Source organism: Colletotrichum tamarilloi (assembly GCF_030869305.1).
Source record: "Colletotrichum tamarilloi strain Tom-12 chromosome Unknown Scaffold_4.1, whole genome shotgun sequence".
Taxonomy (NCBI): Eukaryota; Fungi; Ascomycota; class Sordariomycetes; order Glomerellales; family Glomerellaceae; genus Colletotrichum; species Colletotrichum tamarilloi.
Genome location: NW_026849387.1, coordinates 109,321 through 128,649, shown reverse-complemented (window position 1 = coordinate 128,649; position 19,329 = coordinate 109,321). Strand labels below are relative to the sequence as shown.

The window sequence follows — 19,329 nt, the reverse complement described above, 5'->3', positions numbered from 1 at the left end:
GCCGCCGAGGCCCACTCCCGGCACTCTCTCCCTATCTCCCGCTTGCCGAGGTCTCGGAAGGAAGTTTTTGCGGCTCATCATGGAGACTGACGACGGCGTACAAGCGGACCTTCCGGGCTCCGCCGCCAACGGTTCGGAGCCGTTGGCGTGTGTGACATGCCGGTCCCGGAAGCTTAAGTGTGATCGAGTGAAGCCGGCATGTAGCCGTTGCTTGAAAGTCAAGGGAGAATGTGTGTATCCGGAATCCAGGAGGAAGCCCGCATTCAAGCGGAAGAATGTGAAGGAGCTCGAAGAGAGGCTAGGTAATGCGCTCTCATATACTTTTCCGCCAAAAGGAGCGTGTTACTGACCAATATGTATAGCCCAAGTGGAGGATCTTCTCAAAGAAGCTGCCAACAAGGGCAATGGAGCACTACCTTCTGAGGGTGACTTGGATAGCCGGATCAACATTGGCATGGACGACTTCCATGTCGACATTGAGACGATCATGGCCATGCAGAATGGTACCTTTGACGACGGATCGTCTGGTTTTCACACGGGAGTGAACATGAACAAGACGGCACCGCCCTCTCAACCTGAAGCACCAAGCTTTGCCAATGCCTCGGGGGAACTCATGGGGCTGGGGCTCTCAGAAGCTCTACCCCCTTTTGAGATGATGGAGGAGCTGTATGTTGGCATCTGACGCTGTCTTCCTTTTCTGCTCTCGCAATGGCACGAGCATATCTGACTGGAGAACCAGAAACAAGAGCTTCTTTGAGAGGCAACAGCACTTCATCCCTATCATTCACCCTGGACGATATCTCCAGGCGTTCTACTCGGCGCCTCATAAACGTCCGCCCATGTGTCTGCAGTACGCGGTCTGGTCTATGGCCTCCAACGGGCATGAGAAGTATAGCCAGTATCACGACATTTTCTACAAACGGGCTCGACAATACGCAGATGCGGATGAGATGAAGGTGAGTTCTCCCTCTCCCTCACCCTATGCTCTGGATAGAATTCGCTGACGCTCACACTACTACGTTAGGGATTCGGCGAGCACTTCCTCACTATCCAACACGCGCAAGCGTGGGCTCTCATCGCGACGGACGAAGCGAGGTCTCTCTTCTTCACGAGAGCGGCCATGAGTTCCGCAAAGTGCGTACGGCTCGTGGAGATGATGGGTCTTCACCGCATCGACGGCGACGGGCAGGAGATGTCGCCGACCCTTGCGCCGCCCACGTCGTGGGTTGACCTTGAAGAGCGGCGGAGGGCGTTTTGGGGCGCTTACTGCATCGACTGCCACGCAAGTATCGCGACTGGTTGGCCTACTCTCATCGACCCCAACGAAGTATGTTTCCCCGCATGTCTAGCCCCTTTTTCTTTTCTGAATACTGACACCCAGATAGATCACTACACATCTTCCCTCGTCGGAAGAGGCCTTCAACTCGGCCCGTGAGGAAGAAACATCAACCCTACCAGAAGCGTTCCAAGGCGCCTCATACTCGACCTTCGCGGGCGCCGTCATCATGTGCTACATCTTCAACATGCTCCTGAAGCACGTGCACTGGGAGCGGCCCAACGACAGGCCCGCGGACGTCGAGTACGGCGAGTTCTGGAAGCGGCACAGGGACATTGACAACATGCTCTCGAGCGCCTTCATGTTCTTGCCGGAGCGCTTCCGCCTGCCGCAGAGCATGCGCGACCCTACGTCCGTTCACACGAACCTCAACCTACACGCCTCGGTGATCTGCCTCCACCACGCCGCGATTGACAGAATCGAGCGGAACAAGCTCCCCGAGCCGCTCAAGGCCGCCTCGGAGCTGCGGCTGCGAACGGCGGCCGAGGAGGTGGTGAGCATCATCAAGTTGACGAGCCACATGAACTCGGGCTATGTAAGTGAAAGCCACGTCCGCCTCGAACCCGGCTTCGGAAACGCTCATGCACTGCAGAAAAGTCCCATGGTCGCCTTATCGCTGTACTCGGCCGCGTCTGTGTACGTGTACTCGGCGAAATGCAACATGGACACCGGCTTCTCGACGGCGGACCTGCAGAATCTAAAGTTCATCATCAACGCCATGGAGGCGATTGGTCGGCGGCACATTATTACGCAGGCCTTTCTCCAGCAGATCTTCATGGACATCGAGCGCAACGGCCTGTCGGGCGTCATCGATCTGCCCAATCTGGCACACTACAAGAACCTCTTTGGCTGGACGTCGTCCAACATTCCCTTGCTCGCGCGGACGTCCATCTCAAAACACACCGAGATCCAGCCGCCCTTGCCCGGCAGACTGCCGCTCGGCAACCCAAAGGGTACCGCCTACGAGCACTACCCGATCAGGGTGCAGCACGACGGCGGCTGCAACACCCCCGTGTCCATGGGCGGCACCAACCCGATGCTCGGGCCAACGCTCGGCAAGTTCGACCAGCCTATCGGGATGGGCCCGCCGTCTTCATCGGCGTCTATTGATACGCGGGACATGGGGCCGAATAAACGGAAGCGGACATCGGAGTCGACGACGACTACATCGACAAAGAGCCCGGACGTGACGGGCATGGCGCAAGGGGCCGCTTTTGCTTACCCGTCAGTGCCCGTCGCCTCTGGTATCGACAGCGTGGGCGGGTTCGGGTCGGGACTCCTGCGAGGGAGCGGCATTATTGGACCAACAGCAGGAACGGCCACTTTCCCAGTCAACCTCCCGCACCGGAGTCCCGCGGCGGGACAGCCGTCGCCAACGTCCGTGTTCGACAAGAGCACGCCGTCGCAGTCGACGGGCGGGAGCAGCAGTAACGATACGCCGCCTGGTCTCGTGCGGGGTAGCACGTCTTCGCCGGACGATGGAGGCACCACGCAGGGTGCCGGCGGTAGCGGCGGTGGGGGCGGGAACGTCAATGAGATTATCGATATTACGAGCATTCAGAACGCGATGCTGGGCGGTGGCGCCGTAGGGTCCTCGTCGACGTCAACCTCAACAACCACGTGGGACTCGAGGGGCTTGCAGTATGCCCCCAGCACGGATCCGGTTTCTTTTATGAATATGAACTTTGACTCAATTCCGCCGGGTATGGGGATCGATCCGTGGACTGTGTTGGCGAACATGGACGATTTGACGTGGACTGGGGATGGAGAGGTGTCAGCGGAGGCAGCTCCAGGAGGGCTGAATGGGAATGGAACTACCGGGTAGGATGGAATGAAAGTGGAAAGGGATGCTTGGTTCGGATTCGAGGAACGGATGGGTATGATACCGGAAATCTAGGCTTTTGTTTTTGGTTTTGTCGGGGTTTCCTGGGTACGAGGGGGAGGGGAGGCGGTGGGATGGGGGTTAAACTTCTGATGATATCCAACGGGAAGGTGAGGTTTGGCGTCGCAAAGCAGGCCAAAAACGCGGTGATATTGCATCAAGATAGCGGCGTATGAGGAAGGAGGCTTTGTTTGGCTGATGAACAAAACATCACGGTTACTATGTGGGGACACGAAACGCATCTCATTCCGTTACTATACCAACTCAACAAAACATCACCACTATATCAAAACAAAATACCTTACGCAATAGCAGAAAACTCGATAGTTGACAAAAAAAGCTCGGGCGTTGGTTCGAACCCTATCCCTACGAAAAACCAGCGTCCCAGTTTATTCATCACCCGTTTAACCACCAGGCTACGTGGCCCCAGCAAGCTTGCGCTGTACCGGGGAGACACTCCTTCCTTCGAAACTGTGTCCTACATACCTTCTGGCTGAGGTGGGAATACCGTCGGGTCCTTCTGGAATACGGACTAGATATTCGTAGGCAGGTGCTTGGACCCTCTACCCCTATTCATTTATCCAAGAATCGTGGCTATCAATCAGTGAGTGAAATTAGGAAGCCAAATATGATACTGCGATCTCAATAAGTCAGAGACTTAAGTGATGAACGAGATCGACACTCTTGGGTGACCAGAGTCAGTTGCGAGGTAGGTAGCTACAGTCGACCATGAGTTCCGAGGCCACTCAACCTACAGCTCTAGGTCCTCGAACACCATTAGCTGCTTAAACGTCTCCATCTTCGATATGTCTGCGATAACATAGGCCTTGATCATCTCACTACTTTTGTCTTCTTCTCTTCCTAGTCCTTTTTGTGTTCCTTGGATTTCCTTGCTCCTCCACAGCGCCTCGCTTCTTTGATTCGTGAAGATGAGTTCCTGATCGCATGGAGCTAACGGCACTTTCAAGCTCATCAGCAGCATTGGCTGATAATACCGTCTTGCACCAGGCTTCAGCCTTTCCAAACGAATCGTGTCCAGCGGGAATCTTAGCCAAGACGCGCGCAAAAACTCTTGGAAGGAACTCATCGCCGCAAGAACCTGTCGTCGTAGGCAGTAAGAACTTGGCCCAAGACTGGCACACGTCCCAAAAATTGACCTTCTCTTGCGCCAGAATTCCTCCGGGGGTTTCTGAGCGCGACTCTCTGACCACAGTGATATTTTCGAGCGTCTCTAAATCATTCAGCATTGCAAAGAGAGTCTCCTCGTACACTGTTGGTTGTTTGAGCAGGTGCACACGGCGTATCGTGATAAAGAACCTGAGCCAAATCGGCATCTCCAATCTTTCATTCTCGTCGAACTCGATGGCCGTTGCGACTGGATTCGCTCCGTGTTCGAGCAGCGTAAGTAGAATGCGATTTTCTGCCAAGGCGAGCAAGTCATCATCCTTCTGCCACCATTGCGTATCCGGCTCAACGGTGGGGTTAACCTTTTCCCTGCGACGACAAAACAAAAATTCCCAAGGACTTTGAAAGTGATATTTTGCCTTGAGTCCCATAACATGGCTGTTAGGGTCATAGCCGCTCTCCAACAGCTTCTTGAGGATCCAACACTGGTCTGTATTGGCCAAAGTGTGACACGGGTCGAGTATCGGATAAAGGGGAGACTGGACTCGGCTCGCGTAGGTGCCCATAAGGTATTCGTGGCTTACTGAAAGCTTCCTTCGGATATAACCCAGGATTCCAGCTTCTAAAACACAATGGCGAAAGATCGTAGTTGCAAAAGAGGGGTCGGTCAATTTGACTTGTCCCCGCGAAAGCATCCGGGGCAAGCTGTTTTCCAGATTATCTAAAAGCGCTGCCGTAAGTGCTTCCGAGCTTTCGCCTTGCATTGTAGCAAGACGCGCGTATGAAAGACCTTGTTTCAGCCTCGGAATAAAACCAGCAACTTCTGATGTGGGATTTTTGGACGGCGAAGAAGTTTCGCTAGCAAAGGTGGATGTTTTTATCCACGCCACAAATGCCTTGAATAGCGATAGACTAAAGCAATGGCTATTCTTCGTGTGTTCTCTTAGGAAATCATCCATTTCGCCAGTGCGGAGAAAGTCGTAGACGGTTCTGTGAAGAAACTCCATGCGGTCGCCGTTGCGTTCCAAAAGGCCTTTACAACGCCCGTTGATACGTCGTGAAACTGAGCGGTAGATCTTCTCGAGAACCTCGGGATCTGTGGGCATGAGCTTTGTATGTGCGATGTCTTTGAATGCGTAGTTCTCGTTGCCGTACTCGAAATCATGGAGGGAGAAGATCTCTATGCGCAGAGGTCCCTGTGCTTGAAGCGCGAGCGACAGCGTCCCGGCCATCTTCTCATTATAGAATGGGTCCACACTTCTTATTATATGCCTGAAAAACTCTTGAAGATCCTCTGGAAAGGTTTCCAAGCGTCTCTGTAGATCTGATAGGCTGTCGTCGTTTGTAAGGCCCTCTCGTAGCAGCCGGACTACGAGCGTGACCCAGAGAAAGACACCCTTGGACTTGAATGCAACCTCCTCGATGAGGGACATTGATGAAACGAAACTGAACTCTTCCAGAAGAACCTTCCACCTAGGATGCGCTTGGAGACGGTTTGCCGTATAGTCAAGAATGTCGTTGTAGGTAAGCTCATGCATATAGAGCTTCGAGTCCGAATTTTCCCCGAGCGCGTCTTCGAAGACGTTCCACGGTCTGCTCGAGACGCACATCTTTATAGAAGGGCTTCGAGATAGTTCTTTGAGCGTTTCGCAGACATCGATGTGGTCGCCTTCGAATTCATCCAAGCCGTCTATAAAGAAGATGATCTTGCATGATAGCTCATCTAGATGAACCCCAAGGAGTCTGAGAAAGTTTTCGAACTCAGATTGACGTGGTGCTGCCGAGGACGTCCCCCAGCCGTCTGGTATAATCTTTGAAATGAGCGCCGGCTTCCTTACTAATACACCGAATAGGAGAGATCGCAAAAGGCCTTCTAGTGACCGTTGAATCGGCGTGCCGTATATCGTAAAGTAGTGGCTGACGACAAGGAGCTTCCGCGTTCCGGCCCACGTCTTCAGGCACTCCCTCGTATCTTTGTTGTCCGCGATGTGTTTCATAAAGGTCGACTTTCCTGACCCGGGCTTTCCAGAGACCCAAAAGAGTGTGTCTTTACCCCTGAGCCAATGTCGCAGCTTGCTATACATGACCCCAGTCTGCTCTGTTTTCCTCAAGCTCCACTTGAAGGTTGTAAAATGAGCTTCAGGTATCCTCTCATATCTGCTTGTCCGGTCCATATAGTTGAGCTTGGCTAGCACTTGGGCTTCCCTCTCGAAGACTCGGGTTTCAAGCGACATCTTTGAGACGCTTGAGCAGATTGTGTCGATATCTACCGGTATAGTTGTCTTCGGGTCCTGCTGCCGAATGTAGTTTCCGAGCTTCCTAATTTCTTCGATCATGGCGCCCAATCTAGAATCGCTGTGAAGCGTCCAGATCCCTCTACCAAGACGTTGAACATTATCTTGGAGAGCTGATATGCTTTCGCTACGGGCAAGCTGAGCAAAACGTCACTTGATGATGTAGGTCAGGGTATACTTACTTTGATGCTGCGCACAGCAAGAGAGTCATCGCGCGTTGGCGATCGGCAATCCGCGTCCTGTATTCCTCAATTTCGCTCGATTGCCAGACTTCGGAAAGGGCAGCTCGAAAGCTGCTCCAGTGCTTCGGGCCCTTTGCCCCAATGACCTTCAGCTTGTTCATCTTTCCAAGAAGGACTTCGCAGTCCTGTTTGCAGGTGTTTGCGAAGTCGGCAAGCTGTTTTCCATGTCTGGATATAGCTTTGCTGGTGTTCGTCGACGAAACCGACTGGGGTTGCTGAAAATTCCCATCGAAGTCGATCAGCATCCCGCAAACATCTTGAATGTGGTTATTGTTGCTACTGGTCCCTGTGGCGGATGCATGTAGTTTTCGGGCGTCATTGAAAAGGCCCACAACGAATTGGGTAAATTGTAGCAAGTTGCCTGCGAGTGCCACGGCTGTCACGGGGTCCATGGTCGAAATTTTGAGGGAGCTGAGTCTCGAAAATCTCGATTTTCTACCGGATCGTTCATGGGATTGAGGTAATTTAACGTCATATCAGACGTTTAACCCAAGGAATCTAGGCAAACGACCAGGCAGATTCTTCAATCACAGCGATCTCCATTGGCTGCACCTCAATTTGATGCATGAACAGCTGACCAACTCATAGCCACAGCCACAGCCACCACCAACCCAGAAGCCAAGAAAAGAGACAGGTTCGTTCTCTCAACTCTTGCAGCGCAGTTATGAGCTGACGCGTTTCATTGGATCACATGAGTAATTCGCTAAGGGTTCCCGAAGCGAGATGTAGACTGTAAGGAGAATGGAGCACAAACGCATGAAAGTTTCTTAAATTCAACTCAAATCTCATTGACCTTGATGTTACATTCGTTTTGCAGAAAGTACTCAGACCGAATCCATTACATGTCGAGGTTGAGATACCAATCTGTAGTACGGATACTATGAAGTTCTTATCACCACGCTTCTCAAAAGTCATACAGATAAAGCCTTGAGGCAATGTGATAATTATCCCATGACGGGCCCTTGTTGAAACTCTGCAGTTCATCACACCCCGTCACACCAAGCCCTCTCTCTCAAAGTTTCTCTTCACCAACCCGACCAAGTTGCCTTAGAAGGTACCTCGCCGAATAAGCAGCACCTCAACCCACGTCAATAACGAGCCCTTTGGCTACCGACCAGCGACCCAATCGGAAAACCAAAATCTCCTTTTCCCATCTCTTCGCGACCCGATTGCCGGGGCTATCGAAACCTGGCTCCAACAGCATCCTTCCAGCTTACCCTGCATTCGCAAGGCGTCTGCCGCGTTGCCCCCTAGCCGCGTAGGATGCCCAGCTCAACGTCCTTCACTCAAACCCCTGCTCGTGAGGCTGACGGGTATCCCTCGCCCCTACCCAACCCCCTCCTCTCTAGTCTCGGTGCGCAAGACCGAAACATGAGGTAACCCCTCTTCTGAGTTTCTCTCCCCGCGTAGGTCGGGGTACATGTCCCAAGTGACGCTGCTTTACTTATAGAAGCGATAAATATCAACTATTACGTGATCGCCGTGTCTGCTACCAGTGGAAACTCGACAGCTGTAGGGACTTTGTGACCAGAGAGACATGGGAAATAGCAGCCTCACCGGAGAAGATCTTCTCGTGTACAGTGGGGCCACCCTTCAACGTGTATGGCTAGTCAGTGTATTTTGGGCCGGAAATATCAGGAAGTCTGGCAGGAAGCATGGTGGTATATTGAGTAGACTGTGAACCTCTCCTAGGTATCGGGTGAGACTGACTGAACCTCATGTAGAAACCGCTCTGACTTCAACGGCTTGAGAGGCCGGGGTTCTCGTTGTCTTTTCCTTCTTCTTAGGTTTGGCTTTATTTCGTTCGATGAGGGGCGGCCGTGAGCCGTGTATTGATACTGCTACTTTCTGAGACGTGTTCTCTCAGTAGTTTATGATGAAAGAGACAGTAAAGGCGGTTACCATATAAGTCATAAAGGTAGGGTAGCTCAGCACTCGTAGAAGAATTACTGTGTGTTTCCCAAGTCGATTGGTTACTTTAGTGAATTTGATGCAACTTTGTATTTTGAGGGGCTGACACTAACTAAACTGCACGATAGCCCGAAGTAACCTTCTTGAGCACATGCGTATGATTGAACCCCCCAGTCGACTGAGTACTTATTTTTTCGGATACAGACATTTTATTTCGAGGGACTAATACTTCTACTGTCGTGAACACGAAGAAGTTCTCGTCTAATGCGGTGATGTGCTGGTTGCCTCGGTCAGGTTTACCAGCCACGGATTTGGACTTAATTCAAGTATACCACTTGATGCGTCTCCTGGTTTCTTATCCTTTTCCACGCACTTCTGCCATCGCGTCTTGTTTTCCACTTCACCGTCGGCAGTCCATGACAGAAATTGTTTGCCTTCTCTGATCTCGAACACGACGTGGTAGAGAGCATCATCATCGGATTCCGGTTCATTGGCGTCTTCCTCGTGGTTCTGAGCTTGGAATTTACTTCGTACCCAAGTGGTGCTAATATCGCAGCTGGTGGTCTTATTGTGTGGCTTGAGGTAGCACACGTTGACCTCGTATGGTTTTTCTTTGGTCTGAAAGCCTCTGAGGTCTATTATCTTAAGTCTGGGTTCCCCGTTACTTTGATTACATTTTTGGATCCGAACCCATCGATAAAAATGTTGCGCATGGTTTGAGTATAGGCCGCAAAACTTCTCGAGATCGTGTTGGGCCTCAACAGTTTGCGGATTCTCCTCGACCTTTGCAGCATCAGACATGGTTATGAAGGTGTGGTTTGATTGAGTCAATGTTGAATTTAACGGTTCGGGATTGCGAGATGTTTTCTTAGATGGTGAATACTCGCTGGGAAGACGGCTATCTCGGAGCTTTAAATAGAGAAGGCATCATATCCTTTGTTTATGATGCTTAACCTTCATGTCCTCGAACAGCATCTTCGACTTGTCGCCTAATAGTGGCGGTAAAGGTGGGTGAGGTGGTGAACCGTTCCTTCACATCAAAGAACTTCTTTGCTGAAGGATACGTGTGACCACTCCTGTTCAGAGGTGCTTGCCAAACAACCGAGGAGAGAAACACGAGGTTCTGAACATATAGAACAAAGACTGAAAGATCATGGGAAGTGTGCTCACTTGAATCGCCGTCGCCAAAGATCGGCAGATGAAGCATAGCTGCATGTTCAAAAATGATGTTCTCTATGGCTCACCTGTTGTACAGAGCCTCTAATAGCTGCCATGGTACTTTATGTTCCGTGTCACCAAAAGTCTAGATTGATGAATCTCCTCCAAGAAATCACCGATAACCTCACCTTCCCAAACTGCAATATACAGCCATTTCCAGGGGGGAAAATCGGGTTTCCGATATTCCATAACTTAGAAAAGTCAATGAGATCTGGCGTAGTAATTTGGTCCGCTTCAACCAGCGAAATTCTGGTGTTGTATGTTTCCTATTATTCCCGGTGATGTAGGATCTTGGGCGGGGCCATTTCGGGAGACGCCATGATCGATGCTTCTGAACCTCGATTCTATGACGTCCTCTACATCGATAGAATGGTTGTTAGGGTGGTTATTGCACTTGTAATGCAGAGCTGCCACCTTTAGAATTAAGCCAACGCTGGATAGCCTCTCCGCCTTCAGTGATACTGGTCTTAAAGCTTCAAGTCCTGCTATGTTTCTCCATAGCGAAGATTCAGCCATAGAGAAACATCGATCATACCAGAAATGGCAATGACAAATGATGCCAGCATCTTTTTCGCTACGATGAACGATATGCTCGATGCACGCGAGTGAGTTGGTGGCTGATGGCAAGCTTTCAGATTGCCTTATTTTACCTTAGGTCGTGAGAAAGATGGGTGGAGGGGTAAGAAGCGGGGGACCGACATCAGCTTCCGTGACGGCACATTTACCCCGCATAAGTGGGTACTGGAACGGAGGACGGCGCCTTCGGCCTGGACTCCGAAGACACGGGTGTACATGTCTCTGACACCCGCGGACTGGCCTTTTGCGGGCCCGGAAAGGCCAGCTGCTTCCCGACGTCCACAAGATGAAGTCAACGGGTGTGGCCATCTGTATCTCAAATGATATCTAGCAGTCCCCAACTACGATTGCAACATTACTACAAGTGACTCTTTACAAGCTGGGTATCACCACGAGATAATCTTTCTGCTTCATCATTTCGAAGCGCCCATTCCCGTTTGTCGTATCTCTTTGGCCAAATCCCGTTCTTGCCAGGAGCAAGAATGCCGTTCGGATCCAGCGCATTCTTGATTGTTTCATTGAGCTTCATCTGGGCGTTGTTGTTGAAGTTATACGTATTTGCGATCTGGTCCATCAACGCTAGATGTGTTCTGTACTCGCCCCAACCACGTTCCGCACAGTCCTGAATCAATTGCCGGATCAGCCACCGCGCTTTCAAGCGCTGCTGAGGGTCTTCGCGGTTGAAGACAATGCACACAATGTGGTCTGCCAAATATCTCAGTGTCATGGTCCCAAGGCTGCTTGAAGTGATAGAGGGCTACTAACGCATTTCTCGCATACCAATGGTGAAGGTGCCAATGAAGTCGAGTCCAGCCTCTGCGAACCTGCGCTTCGTGACCTCGTATTGGAGCTTGGCATCCGTCCCAGAAATTTTTGTGATGGGCGAAAAGAATAGATGCGCACCATTTGGTAGCCAGCTATTGTAATAATGATCAGCAGACTGGACAACATTGAACTGTGATGTCAACGCCGGGATAGGGAAGACATGACGGGATGTTGGCCAGCCACATACCTCACCCAACGAAGCTCGTCCAGGGAAGGAACGCCTCGCAAGGTCTTCTCCCTTGTCTTCAAGACGCTGTATGGTTCATTTCGATCCTCAGCAAGGAAGAACTTTGAGCCGGGAACCTTTAGGAAAGCGGCCTTGATGGTATCAAGAAAGAATTTCCGCACAGGCTCCGGGCCCTATCGCGATGGGGATTAGCCATTGTTTCTGTAAACAGCGCCCGAAAGGATCTTAAAGAGGTTCTTTACATAGACAGCACCATAGAAGTTCCAGCGACCAAGATTTAGTCTGGTTGCGATCGCATCAAGGTCTTCATCGGATAGTGGTTCGGTCTTGTTCGTATAAGAAGCCTTATTACCAGCTACGGCGGCGTCCAGAAGTAAATGGCGAATAGTGGGCACATTCTGAATGACTGTTTGCTGTGGGCATTATTCTCGTCAGTCTCCGTAGGTCGATCAATTAATCGAGAGACGGAAATATTCAACTTACTAGCCGCAACGGTCTGATAATATCCACGATTTCTGACAGGTCATCCTCGCGAGGGAATGTGATCATGTAGGCTTGATATCCTCCAGGATTCGGCATCAACTTTCACGGTTACTGTCAGCAAATGTACTCTTGGTCAAAGATCAGGTTACTGAGGAGAAAGACATGGTTGACTCACCCACACTCCCATTTTGACAACGATGCCAAGGCTACTCTGGGAAAAGATTCCGTCGTTGTAAGGGCCGAACCCATAGCTGAACAGCTGCCAAGCAGAATTTGCTTTCTGTTCATGGGGCGGAAGGTCTGAATTCCCCGAAGACGGGTCCGGAAGCGCTCCCATGCCAGTGCGGATGAGGGTGCCGTCGGGGAGAATGACCTCCATACCGCAATGCATCATGAAGTGATCTGCTGAGAATCAGAGGTATGATCAACTTAGTACAACAGTCTTCTCGACGACATCTTACCTCCGTAAGGCGCTGCAAGATTCCCAAAGTAATCAGCCTACAAATACGGGTCATGGTTGAGGCCAGCCTTCAGGGCTTACTGTAACCGACACCTCTCTCAAGAGTGTTCCCTGCACGTGTACGTCAGTCAAGGACTATATGTAGGCAAGCCGTGATTCGTACCAATGATTGAGCCACCTCCAAGATCAGGCACCTAAATCCGTGGTCAGAAAAACACTTCCATGGTCCTTGCAAAAGAAGAACGTACATCTAGCCACAGGTGTTCGCTGAGGCCAGTCTTGACAAGATACTCATAAAGACCAGCAAAGGTGACCCCAGGCTCGACGAGAGCGTAAGCTCCATCGACGTTTACCTCGAGGACCTTGTTGAGATGCTTTCCGAGTTCAATGCCGAGACTGCCTGGAACTCGCGGTGCTGCGCCGCCGTACCCCGTGTTGCGGCCAATGGAAAAGGGCCAGACAGGCATCTGCAGCTGGTTGCAAAGCCGCATCACATCTTGGACTTCGGGGACAGACCTGGGATTGACGATGGCGCACGATACGAAAAAGTCCCTCTCATAGACGGCGTGCATGTCGTGAGACTTGCACGGGTTGACGTAGTCTCCATCGGCCAGCTCCTTGTCTGCGGAGATGATGTCGAGGTTCTCTGCCCCTACGATTGGGACTACGGACTCCACGAAACGCCCAAAGTCATTGGCGTTCCAGCCGGGGGGAAGACGACGAGGTTGAGGGCAAGGCATTTTGTATGACGATGAAGTATCCGGCCAGCAAGTGCTGTAAGATCGCTTGTTGGCGCGATGAACTAGTTTCAAAGCAAGGAAGAAAGAGCTTAGTAGTAAGCTTTCACTCATGGCATCACAATGTGTTCACGTTGTCTTATAGATGCAGATTGAACATACTTCAAGTGCTTCATCTTCTGCCTACGGTTACACCATCCGCCCCAATTCCGAGGCCGAGGTCATGAGCCTGCCGATGCAGCACACCCTCTCGGGATTTTCCCCACACAACTCCGCATCGAAACCGCCGCTCTACTGCCCGTGTAAGTGAAACTATCTCCGAGTGCGGGGCACCGGTAAACTCTCACCACTATGCTTGTCGCTGCCAGTTCAGTTACCGAAGCCTCCTGCGATTAGTGTCCATCGATTGAAAGAATTGGGTGCGAGATAGAAAGCGTTCCCCGTGGGGTGTGGAGTTTGCTCCGACGTCTCTTCATTATGCTTGCCGGCAAACTCCACACCCCACGGGGAACGCTTTGAATCCCGTACTAATCCTCTGGCGATACGTTCCTATGCAACATGCTTTCAGGAAAGCCACTATGGCTGATCAACCATATCCAGTTGAGAGTACTGCCCAGGGTGAATCTTCCATATAAGTTTATGGTGTATCCGCGCAGCAGTATGACGGAGTTGTCAAAGGAAGCCTCTATCTTGGTATCAAACGGACTCACCCATGTGAGGTTATATTTCCAAATCTGATCAGTACTATCCACGCAGCAAAAACAATGAACTTGGTCTCGACACAGTCTCTGAGCCTACCACGTGATGGTTACATGTCCTCTGCGAGGGACATTATGGGTAATTGGAGTTATGTGATGGTGTTTGCGGTTGTTCTACTCCTCTGGTTCTCTTCGACCATATATACCGTGTTTTTCCATCCTCTCAGTAGTGTCCCAGGGCCATGGCTGGCCCGTTTCAGCGAGGCCTGGAGATCCCACAAGTACTTTCGAGGGACATGGCACCAAGATGTCGTCCTGTTGCACCGGAAGTACGGGAAAGTCGTCCGAATTGCCCCAAACGAGTTGAGCATTGTCGATGAAGCCGGGCTGAAAGCACTATACGGCCATGGTCAGAAAGTTGTCAAGGTCAGGAACCCGAGCCCCAACCAGAAGCTTGCCAATATGTGAAGTCTGTTATCTGACTGTGGATCACAGAGCAAATGGTACGACACTTGGACCGTTCCCAACATGAGTATGAGTTTCTTCGCCGTCAGGGACATCAAGACTCATCGGCATCTGCGGTCTCGCGTCTCGTCCGGGTACTCCATGACTGCTATTCAATCCATGGAGCCCTTGATACAAGATGTCTCAAACTCTATGTGGCAGAAAATGGGAGAGTTTGCCGATAGGAATGCTCCGGTTCGCATGGATGAGTGGGCAAACTACTTCGCCTTTGACGTGGTTGGTAGCCTGGCTTTGGGCGGCCCTATCGGTTTCATCGAGAAGGGAAAGGATGTTGACGGTATCATCCGGTCAATCCACGACGGCTTTTGGCTCATGGCGAACATGGGCAACATGCCATTCCAAATGGTGTGGTTCAACAATCGCATCGCGCAGTGGGCCCTTAGGTCCTTTGGCGGCGAACGGCTCCAGGCCTTCTCTAGATTTGTGGACTGGCTAGAAGTCCGCGTTGACGAGCGCTACCGAAATGGCCTTGGTTTCAAGCGGCGAGATATGTTACAGCTGTTCATCGATGCCAAAGATATGGCAGGGCAGCCGGTCACAAAGGGCGATGTAATGATGGAAGGCGTCAATATTCTGGGCGCCGGAGCAGATACGACAACTATTGGCATTCTTGCCACGCTGGGCTCGCTTCTTCTTCATCCCGAAGCGATCGTTCGGCTCCAGGCTGAGATCGATGAAGCGTATTGCTCTTTGGGACTTGAGAAGACAGGGCGAGACATCGAGTTCTTAGAGTCGTCCAAATTGCCGTTCCTATCCGCCGTCATCAAAGAGAGTACAAGACTGCACCCTTCTATTCAGTATCAACTTCCACGCGTGGTTGGTCCCGGAGGCTTGCAACTCGATGACATGGCAGTGCCTGAAGGCACGATATGTGGCATAAGTCCCGCTTCGATGAACCGGTCGCTGGAGATATTTGGCCCAGACGCTGATGAGTGGAAGCCTGAGAGATGGATTGCGACTGATGCAAACCATGAAGAAAAGATCAAGTATTGGAACTCCCATTTGACAACGGTAAGAAAACGTCCAAGGCTCTTCCCTGTGTGGTCATCAGAGAGGGCAGCAAAGGTTGCTAACGCGATTACAGTTCGGCATGGGAAGCAGAAGCTGCGTAGGGAAGAACTTGGCCACGGTTGAAATGCACAATTTCATTGCGCAGTTCTTCCGCAGGTTTGATGCTTCATTAGTGGATTTGGACCGCCCCTGGCAAACAAAGACGCAATGGTTTGCTTTTCAGAGGAACTTCTGGGTACGCGTACAGCGTAGATATTGATCTAGATCAGTGACTAGTGTTTAGCTTTTGGTGGGAAGATGGATTCACTCGGACAATGGGAATCCTCCAGATCAGCCCATACATAGGCATCGCATGAAGTAGTGGTATCAAACAATTGAAGTTAGGCACAAGAAACAGATCAAAAAGCCTTGCATTCGAGTCTCTGACCAAACTCACGCTGCTCATGTCGAAGAAACATAATTCAGGTGAGGTGCCGAAATAAAGATACACACTCGAAAGACAGTGTAGCCAGAAATAGCCGGCCCTTCACGCCCCCTCTCTGCCGATCCTCCCGGCAAGGCGCGGTTCCCCGCAGATCCACATTGGGGACTGTCTGGGGAAGCAAACGGTATTTCATGATCATGTTGCCTTGAAGAACCATCACCCCCGATCACCCACGCATAGTGTCTATTCGGCGCCCCATGATCCCCGACACTGATAATTTAATCAATCATGGCTTCCGGCACGCTGTCTTCTTCTGCTACCTCTGGCATCACATGCCAAGTGTGCGACCGAAAGTTCACACGTCTCGAACATCTTCAACGCCACGAAGTGATGCGTATATAAGCCCAATCTCCCATCATCCACGCTCGATCATTGGAATTTCTGACGTTTAGGCTCCGCCACAGATAGTACAAACCGCCCATTTAATTGCCATTTCTGTTCGCAATCTTTCGGGCGCAGGCAAGTAAGCTCATTTCGTGTGAAGGGACGACCATGCTAAAGCCCAACTACGTTCGGAACAGAGACGTTCTCAAGCGTCATTTCAAGGCCTGCAAAGAGAGGCTTCGGGCCGACGTAGAGATTCCGCAACTTCCTCAAAACACTAGAGGCAAGAAGAAGACAGCCTGCGATCGTTGCAGTCATCGGAAGCGAGCTTGCAGCTCTCAGTGGCCATGTCGTACCTGTCTAAAAGACAACAGGCCTTGCACGTATACAGCACAGATTGCCAGCGATGAGAACGATACTTTGGCTGCGCATGATACACAATGGGATACATCACCTATGGCAGACAACAACCGCAGCGATGCTAAATCAGGTACTCTGACGGAACGATCCGTGGCCCAAGAATCTCCAGTCCCGACCACACCACTCGATGCGCGCGCTTCCAGTAACGACCTATTTCACATGCCTGCAACTGGAGGCGGCATTCTAGATACATATCTAGACGAACCCCTGACCGACGAGTTAGACCTAGGTGATCCCTTCCATTACCATGCTGAAGAAGCGCCCGACCTGCTCATTCCCGACCTGGTCTACTCCACATTCGACTTCCCATACGAGACCCAGACACAGAACACGATCAGATATCACTTTAACTATATGAAAAGGTTTACCAAGTTCGCGGGTCTGGCGCAGTCCTTCGAATGTGGCTCGCTCCAAGAACGACAGTTACTGCTCCAGCAGATCCGGAGACCAAACCTCGGGTGCGATGGTCGCAGTTGGGACAACTACTTGCGCTCGGTATTTCCCCTAACCGCAGAGCCTAAGATATCATGGCGTAGTAGCCAGACCCCTTCTGTCTCGCTCTCGACCGAATCCCAATACAGCCTCAATAACCGGTCTGACGATCAACTCTCCAGGTTCCAAGTGGGGGAGTCTGTTGACCTGACGTGCAAGATTGTCGCAATGCTTAGAGACATCACCATCAGCAAACCAAGAGGCAGCAAAATCAACATCTCTTGGTCCGGCTCCATCGAGTTTTCCTGCCACAACTTCTTCTCCCCTCAAAGACTACAAGACAACCTCGAGCTATTCTGGTCATGCTGGTATCCCAACTGCCCCATCATTCACAAACCATCCTTCTCGACCTCCAACGCATCACCCTTGCTCATCGCCGCCATGGCCGTCTTGGGAGCATGCCTCTCTCCGTCGCCGAGCGTCCGCGCGAACGCCAACATTTGGTTCAACAGTGTAGAAGAACTCGCCTTCCTCGACGAGGTTCTTCTTGATGAGTCTGTCACTGTTAACGATTCCGTCTCATGTGACGATGACGCGGTCTATAGGCGTCTCGAGGCGATCCAAGCTGCCTACTTGGTTTGTCTGATACAGTATTGGGAGGGTGTGAAACCGAGTAAACGTCGTATTCGGAGGAATAGGTATGCTGTTGTCTTGGATGTAAGTTAGATGCAAATCTTGCACATAGTCCTCCCGTTACCAGCTGACCACCGTACTTTCAGGCAGCAAGAGACTTCGGTTTGGATGATCTTACCCGTCATAAGCTGCCGGTTGATGATTCCTCCACTTTCAGCTGGAAAAGGTTTGTATTACTGGAGATGCTTATTCGGTGAGTTTACCACATAGGAGGCATGGAGTTCCCAAAAAGGCAAGCAGAGTCTGATGTGCAACAAAAAGAACCGGGACCTACATCTTCCTACTCGATGGTGCATTTGTCATCTTCCACAACTCACCTCCGAGACTCGTGGTCGCCGAGATGAGAATGAGTATCGTCTGTCCCGACTCCTGCTTCCAAGCGTCCTCTCAAGAAGAGTGCTTCGTCCTCCTACACAATTGGACCTCGAGCGAACCGAGACAAGCTCACATGCGGGTCGTCGATCTCGTCGAGGCCATGTGCAACAACCACCTCAGCGACGAAGAAACTTGCGAAGGTCTAGCGGGTCTCAGCATGCTGAACCTGTTCACGGCCATCACTGGTATGTACCTTACTTCAATTGAATCTTTACTTGTCATAGTACTTCAGGTGTTGTTTACACGCAAACGAGGGCAGACGCTTACGCGGTGTAACTTAGCATTACACACCCTCGGGTTCCACTACGAAGTATCTCTCGCGCCCAACAGCGGATCGTGGCACCTTCAGATGGGGCTGAACCGATGGATTTCGCTCTACGACCAGGCCGACAGCTGGGTCGCTGAAAACTCACCCGGTCTCCTGCTGTGCGACGAAATGTGGCGACGGCTGGGTTTCATACGCCACGCAAAGGAGTTTTGGATGCTTGCTCAGTTGATGCTGGATAAGTCGCAAATCGAGTTGAACACGGCTGGCCCAAGTGGCGGGCCGTTTGACAAGACCCGAGGTACGGTGTATGACGAGAATACCATGGATTATGTTCACAACTTGGTGCAAAGTCTCGGAGACTTGAAGATAGCTTAGGATGTCGGGTTTGTAATGCCTATATTGTCACTAAGCTGAAGCCATCGTTTCCTGTCTACGTGCCCATACCGTCTCTCGGCTTGGACTAATAACTTAGAGCACCCTGGGCCTCATGAAAGTGTAGCAAAAATGTCTGGCTGTATACTAGGAGTTCTCCTTAAAACCAACACCGATCTGCTATAGCGTTGGTCTTCCATCTACTGGAATAAGCCATAGGGAGGTGAACCCCAAAACGTGCAGGGCATACTCCTCGTGCACGCGTTTCCTCGAAGAAAGCTCTTCGACGACTTGCCGATAATCCAAGACGACTGAATTTGATGTTTCTATGTTCATCGAATGCCGTTCCCATCTGCCGTGAGTTGTGCCTCTAGGCGCGGGTGTCATGTGTGTTGACAACACAGCGGCGGCATTTTCCCCACCTCAACGGCAGATGGGTCTTCAACCACGA

General features: G+C 51.2%; 6 protein-coding genes across 6 annotated transcripts; 3 read left to right on the top strand and 3 right to left on the bottom strand.

Annotated features, from left to right (window-relative positions):
* Positions 1-79: 79 nt before the first annotated feature.
* Positions 80-3,161, top strand: CTAM01_01686 (uncharacterized protein; the record flags this gene model as incomplete). Its single annotated transcript, XM_060517727.1, has 6 exons — positions 80-302; positions 363-666; positions 740-956; positions 1,025-1,327; positions 1,386-1,871; positions 1,929-3,161. The coding sequence occupies 6 exons, from the start codon at positions 80-82 to the stop codon at positions 3,159-3,161; spliced, it is 2,766 nt and encodes a 921-aa protein (XP_060387261.1).
* Positions 3,162-3,969: 808 nt separating this feature from the next.
* On the bottom strand, positions 3,970-7,271 carry CTAM01_01685 (uncharacterized protein; the record flags this gene model as incomplete). Its single annotated transcript, XM_060517726.1, has 3 exons — positions 3,970-4,155; positions 4,214-6,764; positions 6,820-7,271. 3 exons carry the CDS (start codon positions 7,269-7,271, stop codon positions 3,970-3,972), a joined length of 3,189 nt encoding a protein of 1,062 aa, XP_060387260.1.
* Positions 7,272-9,051: 1,780 nt separating this feature from the next.
* Positions 9,052-9,591, bottom strand: CTAM01_01684 (uncharacterized protein; the record flags this gene model as incomplete). The annotated part of the gene is made up of 1 exon (XM_060517725.1): positions 9,052-9,591. The coding sequence occupies one exon, from the start codon at positions 9,589-9,591 to the stop codon at positions 9,052-9,054; it is 540 nt and encodes a 179-aa protein (XP_060387259.1).
* Positions 9,592-10,942: 1,351 nt separating this feature from the next.
* CTAM01_01683 (vanillyl-alcohol oxidase) lies at positions 10,943-13,279 on the bottom strand (the record flags this gene model as incomplete). The annotated part of the gene is made up of 10 exons (XM_060517724.1): positions 10,943-11,289; positions 11,365-11,501; positions 11,597-11,769; positions 11,839-12,009; positions 12,080-12,178; positions 12,255-12,481; positions 12,541-12,552; positions 12,621-12,650; positions 12,703-12,733; positions 12,788-13,279. 10 exons carry the CDS (start codon positions 13,277-13,279, stop codon positions 10,943-10,945), a joined length of 1,719 nt encoding a protein of 572 aa, XP_060387258.1.
* A 761-nt stretch (positions 13,280-14,040) lies between these two features.
* Positions 14,041-15,769, top strand: CTAM01_01682 (uncharacterized protein; the record flags this gene model as incomplete). The annotated part of the gene is made up of 3 exons (XM_060517723.1): positions 14,041-14,400; positions 14,470-15,510; positions 15,584-15,769. The coding sequence occupies 3 exons, from the start codon at positions 14,041-14,043 to the stop codon at positions 15,767-15,769; spliced, it is 1,587 nt and encodes a 528-aa protein (XP_060387257.1).
* Positions 15,770-16,486: 717 nt separating this feature from the next.
* CTAM01_01681 (uncharacterized protein) lies at positions 16,487-18,881 on the top strand (the record flags this gene model as incomplete). The annotated part of the gene is made up of 4 exons (XM_060517722.1): positions 16,487-17,887; positions 17,950-18,056; positions 18,125-18,423; positions 18,520-18,881. 4 exons carry the CDS (start codon positions 16,487-16,489, stop codon positions 18,879-18,881), a joined length of 2,169 nt encoding a protein of 722 aa, XP_060387256.1.
* Between the last annotated feature and the right edge of the window lie 448 nt (positions 18,882-19,329).